Genomic DNA, 11,740 nt, shown 5'->3' with positions numbered 1-11,740 from the left:
AAGGGTGGAAAAGGCTCAGTGCTTTTTCGCCCATTGCACTGCGTATTTGTCCTCTACTTCGCATATTGACTCGCTCCTACAAGTTTCTTCTAATCCCTGTAGTGAACCTATAGCTTTTTCCCTGTGTGTGTTCTCGAGTAGTATTGTTCAGTGACGTTTCCTAAGGAATAAAGTGCAAAACCTTACACAGCATGGAATTGGATATGAAGCCTCTTCAGCCTCATTCCCGACAATGCCCATTCGACTGTAGGGTCCAACCACCCTTAAATACAAACACGCTGTTCCGTCAACTGTCTTGCTTTTCTATCATTCATATTCTTCCCCTGCCTACTTGTACTTCATAACACAGCTCCGTCGTTCCTATCTGAAAAGGTTTCTTGACATCTCACGCTACTCTGTCTTCTCTGCTGTTAAAATTAGGAGCTCTTATGTGTTCTTGTAATGCCCCAGGCTAACTCCTGTATGTAATAATGGATAAGAGAATGAATTTTGTTTTAGAATTCACACTCCACCACAAAATGGCTGTGTAACCTTGCCCAATGAAGATGATAATGGTTAACACAAAGTGCTTAATACCTGAAAGTAAACTTTCTAAGACGTTTATACATATATTAACTAACTTAATCTTTAAATTTATGAGCTATTATTGAAATCAAAGACTGATTAATAGTGCAGTCTCTGCATTCAAACTCCTGGGCCAAATGCTGGCTCTTACTAGATGCTGTGGACAAGATAGTTAATCTCTCCATGCCTTAGTTTCCTCATCTGTAAAGTAGAGTAATATTAATAACACTCCCTTGCAGAATTGTTTTATGAAGAGTAAATGACAAAAGTCAAGTACCTGGTGGTAATAATCATATCATCATTATCATCTTTTTGTCATATAATCATTCTCCTTTTTTAAAGATTTTATTTAAGTAATCTTTACACCCAGGGTGAGGCTGGAACTCACAACCCCAAGATCAAGAGTCACATGTTCCATCGACTGAGCCAGCCAGGCACCCCCATATAATCAGTCTCTTAACTTGCATAGATGGCAAACTCCTTGAAATCAGGCACTCCATTCTGTTGGTGTCTATATCCTCTGTATCAAAAAGTCATTGAATGTCCAAAGTTAATTATGTCCAATTTTAGTCATTGTATTTTCTCTTATTTTAAATTGGTAAGATCTCTCACTACGAACATGTAAAGAATGTTTTATAAAACTTATATCATAGAGCTTCCATCATTTCTATTCATCTCTCATCTTTTAAAATATGCTCTTTCCTTCTGGTTATCAGCCCTTTCTCATTTAAGCTTCTCTTTTTGCTTTCCTCAACATTTACATGCTCCTTGATCAAGATCATTTTTGTTCTTGGTTTCAGCTGCCATTAAAGAATGATAAATCCTAAAGCAGAATTTCCACCCTCAACTGTAAACCAAATGTTTCTATCCAAGTATTCTAAGATAACTTTAATAGCAACATATACAAAACTGAATTTTTTTCTCCAAAATGTCTTGTTCCACCTAATTACTTATCTATATTAATGGTGTGTCCCAAGCCGCAAGTTAGATACCACAATTATCTTCAACACCAATCCCTGACTTACTCTCTGGAATCTGCCCTTGGCCTTTCCACTCTACTGATACTGCCTTATCTCTCATGTGAAATAATGCCACTGCCTTCTCAATGTCCTTTCTGCCTCTGTTCTCCTCTCATTCTGCTCTGTCTTCTGTACTGCTAGCATAATTATCAGCAAATATTTTTTTAAATCAGAAATAATGTCCATACACATTTGCAATCTCATCCCCCCTTCAGCCCATCTTACGGGGTGTGCTGGTAAATGTTCAACAACCAGATCTCTGGTGGGGGGGGCCTGATTTGTAGGGCTTACCATTTTCTGTGTTATAAATACTGTCACAATGGCTGATTTCCAGCTATCCTGAAGTCAGTATGAGGCAACTTTCAGCGCAAGACTATTCAGTAAAAATTCGGAGTCTATTTGCCTTCACACCATGCACTCTTCCCTACCAGATTTTAGCACAAGTAATCTCAAGCCTGTATTACTTTTGTTAAAATACAATTCAACTGAGTAAATTTGAAGATTTAATTGGCTTTCCAAAAAAAAAAATTGGCTTTCCTGAAAGATTCATAAAACAGGCAGCATCTAATCCAGCAACTAGAGGGGAACTCCAAGGAGAGGACTTGTACAGAAATGGAAGGTTTTTATAGGAAGAAGGGTGGGGCAAGAAGTTATTAGCAAAGGAAAAGAAAGGATCGTTTTAGGCAGGGTCAAGTGTCCTGAAGGGGAGGGGCATGGGGTCTTACTAGGTGGATTACCTCATGTAGCTTTTGGGAAAATGGAGAGGGCCCTTGTGACAGATTACCTCATTGGTGCTGATCAAAAAACTCCTAACAGTTAAGACTGCATTTCTGAGGGAGGCTGAAACTTTAATTAGGTTAGTTATTGAGTATCAGTTTTGTGACGTGGCCTAGCATAAATGACTTCATTTGGTGCTTATGGTTTTCTAACACTTTTCATATAACGTATATATTTTGGCTATGTATAATTGTTACGTGAAACTGGGTTTGCCTCTTGGTGGGTGTTGAGCCAAAAGAGGCAATCAAGCCAAAAAATAGGAAAAGAAACGTTTTACTTAACAACAACTGAAAGAGAACACCAGGGATCTTTGCCAAAGCAGTGTCTCTGAACAACAAAATTGGGGAATTTGTAAGCTAAGCATACATACATATCCACAAAGGGGCTTGTGCAATGGGGAATATTGCATGGAATTGGAGCAAAAGTTATTTTAAGGTTATAAAAGGTTATTTTAAGATTTTCAGGTCAAAGTGTAAAGGGAGGCAAGGGTCAGCATCACCAATGCTCTGGCTGTCCTTGGTCTGGTGTCCAGGTGCTCAAAGGAGCTTAGAGTGTGCAAAGATAACTCAAGTGTATGAATCAGGTGAATCTTTACTTTTTCATTTTTTTTAATTTTTAATTTTTTAAGATTTTATTTTTATTTATTTACTTGAGAGAAAGAGAGAGAGCCATGTGCAGGAAGGGGCAGAGGGAGAGGGAGACGATCTCAAGCGGACTCCCTGCTGAGCAGGAGACCAATGCAGGGTTCCATCTCACGGCCCTGAGATCATGACCTGAGCCAAAATCAAGAGTCAGACACTTAATCGACATCTATCCAGGAGCCTCTGGTTTGTTTTTGTTGTTGTTTTTAAGGTTTAATTTATTTATTTGAGAGAAAGAGAGTCAGTCTTCACTTTTGAATATGATTAGGCTATCTCCTTGCCTAATAGGCTATTTGTTCTCACATTCTTTCAGAAGATGGCTGGGGGCCTAAAATGATTCTTTCTTTCTTTCCTTCCTTCTTTCTTTCTTTCTTTCTTTCCTTTCTTTCTTTCTTTCTTTCTTTCTTTCTTTCTTTTCTTTCTTTTCTTTCTTGTAGGTGGAGGTCAGTGCGGGGCTTGAACTCAGGACCCTGAGATCAAGACCTCACCTGAGATTACGAGTCAGACGCTTAAAAGACTGAGCCACCCAGGTGCCCCCTAAAATGACTTTTCTTAAGTGAAGGAAGTGATGTCTGTCTTTTTCCAGGGAGCCTTAACTCCTTCTGCTTATATAATTTTAAAAGAGTTAAAAATATGACTCTGCTGTAAGTACATAATAAACATGTGCAACAGATTTATTTAAGTCACTTTAATGGGTAAACTAGCTCTATATCCTATTTTGTTGGCTTTTGCATTAATATGAGTTGATAGATCTCTGGTGCACATTCATTAAAAATCTGTATGACAGTCATGTTGTTAACTTTTTGGAAATTATACTTTGATTATTAAATAACAATTAAGAAAAATGTAAAGGGGCACCTGGGTGGCTCAGCTGGTTAAGCAACTGACTTTGGTCCAAGTTATGATCTCAGGGTCCTGGGATTGAGCCCTGTGTCAGGCTCCCTGCTCAGCGGGGAGTCTGCTTGTCCCTCTCCCTTTGCCCCTCATACTCTCTGTCTCAAATAAGTAAATAAAATCTTAAAAAAAAAGAAAATGTAAATTAATTTAAAACACTGATTTTATACTGGTTTTGACATATGTTCCCCTAAACCACGGAGAGAAAAATTGAAAATGTATTTTCTCAGTAAAAAGATATTGGTAAAAACCAGTAAAATCTACGGGCTCAGGGTGGTAGAGTCAGTTGCCCACAGGAAACCAAGACTTAATTGCAGGGGCGCCTGGGTGGCACAGCGGTTAAGCGTCTGCCTTCGGCTCGGGGCGTGATCCCGGCGTTGTGGGATAGAGCCCCACATCAGGCTCCTCCGCTATGAGCCTGCTTCTTCCTCTCCCACTCCCCCTGCTTGTGTTCCCTCTCTCGCTGGCTGTCTCTATCTCTGTCGAATAAATAAATAAAATCTTTAAAAAAAAAAAAGACTTAATTGCAGTTTTGCAGTTTCAACCTCTCTAGGCAGAGTTTTAAGCCAATGAGTCTGGAATTTTCTGGTGTGCACCAATGAGGTAATCTATCACATGGTCCCTCCTCATCACAGGCATGCTCCCCACAAAGGATAAAGTAATCCACCTAACAGGACTCTTGGCCTTTCCCTCTAAAGGAAGTTGACCTTGCCCCTTGCGTGAAAAAATCTTTTCTCTCTTTCTTTTCAAGCTAATAACTTCCTGTAAATTCCTTCCTATAAATACTTTCCATTTTGCACAACTCCTTTCTTGGGAGCTCCCCTCTATTCGCTATGTGGGATGATCTCAAATTCATGAATTGCTTAATAAAGCCAATTAAATTCTCAGATTTTCTCAGTTGAGTTTTTAAAAAAACTATTCCTCAACTATTATTAAGCCGTGAGATTCTTTAATACTTACTACCCTGAAAAGGAATCCATGTTTTGTTCTAGTCACAACATTAGGACACTTTATAAGCCATGAACTTTGACAATTCCACCTGCCAGGAACATCTTCTGGCTAGTGAATTAATAATAATAGCTTCCATGCTATTGTCTGGCACTCTCTTAAGTACTTATCTAACCTTCATTAGCTTGGTTAATCCTTACAACAACCATCATAGAGGCTGAGAGGTTCCATGATTTTCTTATGATCACATAGCTAAAAACCTGCAGAGCTAGGTTTTATATCCAAATCTTGGACTTCAAGTCAGTTCTAGTAACACATTAAGCTGATTTAGTCTCTTTGAAATAACATCTCCACTGTAAATCTGTCTTTGACTTAAGGTAGAACGAATCACTCCTTCCTTTGTGTTCTCATAACAATTGGCGTCTGTTTTCAACAATGCTAATGATAATAATAGCATTTATTAAGAGCACTTTGTTGAAAACTTTATATACATAATCTCACTTAGACCTCACAAAATTCTGAGTTAGAAACTATTATATCCAGTAGGTGAGGTACCTGAGGCTGACAGATTAAATAACTTGCCCAAGTTTACACAGCCACAAAATGGCTGAGGTAGCATTTGACCCAGAGTCTAATGACATAGTTAAAGGTCTTAGCACTAAGAGACTACCTTCCTTGCTAGGCTGTGAACTCTTTGATGACAGAACAGGTTTTTGTTTTTGTTTAGGCAACCCTAGATATTTGAATAGTGCCTAATTTATAGTGTATGAAGAATGGTAAGTGAGAAGTTAAAGCACTATCAACTTTCCTTTCTACAAAAGAGCCAGATTGTTGGACTATATGTGAACTACCTCCTCTCTCCCACCCATAACCACATTCTTCCTGATACATCCCTCAGAGGTAGTGTAATTTCTTTTCCTCCTTTAGACATCATTGGGTGGTCATTTTCAACTCTGAAAATGTTGGTTTGGGGCTGGGTTAGGTAGAGCTTCAAGCTGTAATAGTTCTATTTCAAGAATTTCCTTCCTTTTTAATAGAACCTTTCAAGTGAAATTTTACATTCTTATTTCCTTAGCTACAACAACTTAAGAGAAGTGGGTAAAGAATACATTATTAACCTATTTCATAGGCTAAAACTAAGGACATTATTTTCTAGAGGTTAACACAGCTAGAATACAATACAGCCAGGACTTGAGTTTAGGACTTCTAATTCCCAGGTCCTGGACTCTTTTAAGACACGTTGTCAACTTCCACTTCCCTTAGGATTGCAATCACCAGAGGAAAGATTAAATCTTAGCACTTGGTGGTGATGGGGGAGCAGCATATCTTAGAAAAGGAGAAGAAATTGAGGCAAAAATATAAAGAAAGCTGAAGTAGGGAGCAAAGCAAGCAGGGCAGTTTGTGCAGCAAATTTTGAAAAATGAAAAACAAGTAGGATGTGGAAGGAGCACTCAGTGATGGAGATCGGAACAAGACCAGAGTGGAGAGAGAGGATTACAAAGCACAAGAAGGTTCTGGGATTGGGAATCAAAGCACCCAGTAGCCTCAGGGCGGCGAAGGACAAGCGACCGTCCGGGACAAGGGTGGCGGGGAAGCACACCTCCCGCGCGGGTCGGAGCCTGCGTTGCCCCGCCCCACGCCGAGTCCGCGCCGCCCCGCCCTCCCCCAGGTCTCTTAGGTGATGCTGCAGCCAAGATGGCGTCGGCAGCGGCCACGGCGGCCTGAGCGCGATGCGCCGGGTCCTCGGCAGCAGCTGCGGCGGCTGTGGCCTCGGCCGGGGCCTCCGGTCTCTCCCGGGCGTGAGCGCTCAGGCGACTCTCCTCCGGCCGGGTTAGTCCGGACAACGAGGAGGAGGCCACGAAGAGAGGAGGCAGTGAGAAACGCGGAAAGAGTGCGACGCCTCCTGCCGTGGCACCATGGCTGGGCTCATCAAGAAACAGATCCTGAAGCACCTCTCCAGGTCAGCTAGAGCCTCGGGCGTAGGAGGCCAGTCCGCCTCCGCCCTAGCTCGCCCGGGAGGCTGCTTGCAGCCTCGGGGGCGGCGGGGACTGGCAGCCGTGCGGAAGGCGACTCGGGCTGCCAGGTCTAGCAGGGGCAGGGGTCGCGGCCCCCGTCTCCCGTCGCCTGTGGTTTCCGGCTCTGGCCTCAAGAGTCGGGCCCCTGGACGGGTTCTCCCCCAGCCGGCTCGCGGAGCAGCGTGGAGGGCGGCGGGGGGAGGAAGCGCACTGAGGTCGCTCCCCGATGCGGCGTCTGGGGGCGTCCCGGAGACCCCGCTTGGGCGGTCCTTTGCAGAGGCTGGGGATGGTTTATGTGGCAGGGTGAATCCGAGCTCCGTGCTTGCGTCGGTTCGGATCAGAGCGGTTCTGCTAACCGAGGGCATTTGGAGCAGTGTGGACTCTTTGGGCCGAAGCTTGTCTTCTCCGTGAAATGTTAACCTCATTATTTTCTGAACTCACCTCCACCTCGCCGTTCCCGCTTTGATGCATTAGAGGGTGTGCCTGTTTGCACAGTTAGGATTTGTTTTAGGTAAATAGCCAGAGTTCCCAGCTTTGGCAAGTTCTTTCTGGAGTCATTATAGTTCCACATCATTCTGGCAAAACAGTTTTTTGCTTTTTAAAATTTGAGATCCATAAATTAAGGTAGTCAACATCTGTGGTGATAAACACAATACTTGTCATTCTTTCCATTTCATAACGCGGTTTAGTCAGAAACATGACTCAGTAAAGCTGGCAGTTTGTTACTTCTGACTTCTCCATATTTGTCTCAAGACACAGGCTAAATGTGGGATTTTGTTTCTGACTTGTTAACAGCGAATGCAGAGCACTTGGTTATGACCCTTTTCTCTGGTTTTTGTAAGTTAATGATATTAGGAAAAAGCTTGGGTATACTGGTATGTTTATATGGTAAAAACATTTCCTTTTTCTCCAGATCGTTGAGTACCACAGGTTGTACATTGGGGAACAAAATCAATATTTCTGTGAATCAGCAAATATTATCTAAACTTAAAACATTAAGCTATAACATCTTTTTAAAAAAGTAGCAAATTATAGCAGCATTTATGAATATACATTTCTTAATATCACCAATTGGAAAGTTTTAATATTTAATATATGGTCCAATACTGAATTATCTTATTTTGGAAAAAAAATTTATCTTTTTAATTATTATTTAGGTAATATCTGACTTAATCAGATGTCCTCTCGCCTCTCTCATACTCCATTCCATAAGAAAATTGAGACCTAAAGAAAATGATTTTGACTGTTTTTCTTCCAAGGATGATGGTATATGACTAGTTCCATTCCAGATGCTTGGGTGGAAAGTTAATTCAACCAATGATTGCCTTAGGGTGTTAGTTTAATTCTCCTGTAGAACTTCAGTTGAGAAAGACTCTTAAAAATTAATAGCAAAGGTGATGACTTATTTCACAAAAGAGACCACAACTACATATTCAGAATTGAGTCCTTAGGAGTAGTTTTTAATCTGTATGATTTCTAATACCTTTGTGGTAAATAGTAATGAGGATTTTTTTTCAGAGATGAGGATTTTTGTTTTTGCACCTTTGGCCATTGGTATGCTTGTTTGCTTGCTTGCTTGCTTTCTATTGACTTAACAGTTGTTACACAATGTGAACATTAGTTTCAGGTCTGTAACAAAGTAATTTAACAGCTCTATGGGTTTTACTGTGCTCACCAGAAGTGTAGCTACCAACTGTCACCATGCAATGCTATTACAGTACCATTGTCTGAATTCCCTATGCTGTACCTTTCATCCCTGTGACTTAATCATTACATACTGGAAACCTTTACCTCTCACTTTCCTTCACCCATTTTGACCACTCCTCACCGTTCACTCTGCCAACCATGAGTTTGTTGTTTGTATTTATGAATCTATTTCTGCTTTTTGTTTGTTTCCTCCTTTAGATTCCATATATAAGTGAAATCATATGGTATTTGTCTTTCTCTGTGTGACTTATTTCACTCAGCATAAAACCTGGTAGGTCCATCCATGTTGTTGCAAATGGCAAGATCTCATTCTTTTTTATGGCTGAGTATAGAGGTGGGTTTTTTAAAACACTAGAATCTTTAGTTATTTCATATTTCAAAACAACTCAGGTGATTGAAGAGTGTCAAATTCATATACTTGGTTAATATATTAATCTTACTGTTATTGCTGTCATCTCCTAAGAAAAGTAGTTATTTATAAATGTAAAGGACAACAATAGATGAAACAAGGTGGGTGTTGTGATAAATTACAGTTATTGAAGTAAGGGTGAACTTTTGAAATTACCTGGGGTTAAGCTTAATTTTACAAATTATCCAGTAATAAAGATGTCTCTATACTGCAGTAATCATCTGGAGGACAATTTAGTAATTTTTAACAGGAAATACTTAGAACACATTATCTTGCAATAATAGACATTTCTTACGGCCAGTGGATGCCACTCATGACACCTCAAAGGAGGCCTTACCTGACCACCCTCTTCATCCTTCTCTGCTTGTTGTCTTCTTCACTTAAATATAGACTACATGATGGCAGGGATTTTGTTTTGAGTCAAGCATAATGTAGGCACTCAACAACTATTTTTTTTTTAAATGAATGGCACCAAAGGATTGACTTTCCCTCACATTTTCTTAACTGAGGTAAGACTATATGCCACCAGTATTATCACAGATATTGGGTATGACCAGTTTCCCTGTGGTTTTAGGAAGGTAACTGAATCATTGAATAAATGAGCCTTGTTGTCATGTAAAGGAAAGACTAGGAAAATGACCCTCTCTATATGGGGTCTTCCAGTAAGGAAGAAGACTTTATAGGAACCAACAGGAGTAAGAGAATGCTTACTCTGAGCCTTGAGATTGAAGTATGGTGCAATTGTAACATTAAAACCAGTGTTAGGCAGGTATAGGGGCTTGAGAAACTGGTGTAGTGGAAAAGTATAAGAGAAATTCTTAAGAGATTAGTAAATACTTTTTTTTAATATTTTTTTTTTTTAAAGATTTTTTATTTATTTATTAGACAGAGATATAGACAGCCAGCGAGAGAGGGAACACAAGCAGGGGGAGTGGGAGAGGAAGAAGCAAGGCTCATAGCTGAGGAGCCTGACGTGGGGCTCGATCCCATAACGCCGGGATCACGCCCTGAGCTGAAGGCAGACGCTTAACCGCTGTGCCACCCAGGCGCCCCGAGATTAGTAAATACTTTAAGTAAATGCTGAACTATTTGAGAAGTGTAAATCTGTATACTTGTTCCCTGCCTAATTGTTCTTTAGTTTGTATCCTAAGCATCTGTTGCATTATTAATAAAAATAGTTTGCCTGCTTGGAACTGATCTGAAACTGAACTGGGAGGGAGGGAGAGAGGGAGCAGAGCTGGGTGGATTGGGCAAGGGGGCAGGGCAGGAGGGTGAAGGGAGTGTGTGTGTGGTGAGGGTGGGGGTTGGACTACTTACATTTTAAGAGAAGTGAAACAGGAAAAGCCTTTGAAGAGAAATTACTCTGATCTTTCATACGATAACCAGCACAGAATATGTTTTGGAGTCTTCTCCAGGAGAGTATTTTTTCACAAAGGAATGGAGAGTTCTAAAGAAAAGTTAAAACAAATGTAAGAAAGGAAATAAGAACAGGAGCTACCTTTCAAGGCCTCAGGAGCTACCTTTCAAGGAGCTACCTTTCAAGGCAGGACAGACATTCACCACACCTGGGTGGAGTCTTTGTATAGTTTAAAATCCTGATTTTTCCATCAGAGGTGATTTTGCCCCTTAGGGGACATTTGGCAACGTCTGGGTACATTTCCAGTTGTCACAACTTGTGGGGCGGGGACAGAGGCTAGGAATGCTGCTAAACAGGCTGCGTACACAGCACAGTCTGCCACAACAAATAATTATATTGCCCGCGTGTTAGTAGTTTTGAGATTCAGAAACTGGTTTGAAGTATACAAGCATGTCAGACGATTGAACTAGGGTACTGTGCTACTTAAGGTTATTTTGTCTGCGAACAACAAAAATCTCTGTTTAACTTAGATAATAGGAGAAATGTGATAAAGCTGTTGGGGTGGGTCACCAAGTCTGGGGAAGGGCAGGACCTAACCACCTCCTAAAACCTCATTGGACAAGATAATTCTTTTTTTTTTTTTAAGATTTTATTTATTTATTGGACAGAGATAGAGACAGCCAGAGAGAGAGGGAACACAAGCAGGGGAAGTGGGAGAGGAAGAAGCAGGCTCACAGTGGAGGAGCCTGATGTGGGGCTCGATCCCGTAACGCCAGGATCACGCCCTGAGCCGAAGGCAGACGCTTAACCGCTATGGCACCCAGGCGCCCCTGGACAAGATAATTCTTTATTGTGAAGCCCTGCTCTGTGTTTGTGGGATGTTTAGCAGCATCTCTGGTCTCTACCCACTAGATGCCGGTAGCACTCCAGGCATTGCCAAATGTCCCCTGAGAGTAAAATCTCTCTTGGTCGAGAACCACTGCTTCCACCTCTCACAACTCCCAGTCTGTGGTCTTTCTTATCAATTTTGAGATTCCTGGGAGAGAGAACCTGTTTGGTCCAGTTCTGCTTACCAACATGGATCAGTTAACAATGGCAAAAGGTCCTAAAGCAAAGATATGGTCATAGGGAGAACTGTTTTGAGTGTGGCTTGCTCTTCCATTTGGTGTCTTTAATAGGCACTGGACTAAATTAGATTTCAGAGGGCCTCATTCGCTACATTAAAGAAATTGAACTTTATCTCGGGAGGTGACTGCTAATAAGGAATTCCAGACAGAAGAGGGACATGATCTTTAAAGATGCTTGGTTATCAGTTTGGTTTTGGAATCCAGGGTTCAGGAGCAGTTACTGTGGTAGAAATGTAAAGTCTACAGAGGGTCTCTGATTGACTTAAATAGAAAAGTAATGTA

The 11,740-nt window shown here is 41.1% G+C and overlaps 1 protein-coding gene across 2 annotated transcripts in view; it reads left to right on the top strand.

Moving 5' to 3' along the window:
* Nucleotides 1-6,509: 6,509 nt before the first annotated feature.
* Nucleotides 6,510-11,740, top strand: part of UHRF1BP1L (UHRF1 binding protein 1 like) — a 106,442-nt gene continuing 101,211 nt past the window's right edge. For both annotated transcript variants that reach the window (XM_034643424.1, XM_034643425.1), the window contains exon 1: nucleotides 6,510-6,803. In XM_034643424.1, the coding sequence (XP_034499315.1) occupies nucleotides 6,760-6,803 (44 nt within the window). In that variant the 5' untranslated portion in view covers nucleotides 6,510-6,759. The remainder of the gene's footprint in view (nucleotides 6,804-11,740) is intronic.

Source organism: Ailuropoda melanoleuca, chromosome 15, assembly GCF_002007445.2.
Source record: "Ailuropoda melanoleuca isolate Jingjing chromosome 15, ASM200744v2, whole genome shotgun sequence".
Taxonomy (NCBI): Eukaryota; Metazoa; Chordata; class Mammalia; order Carnivora; family Ursidae; genus Ailuropoda; species Ailuropoda melanoleuca.
Note: the sequence above shows the minus strand (reverse complement) of the source record. Positions and strands in the feature narration are given on the sequence as shown.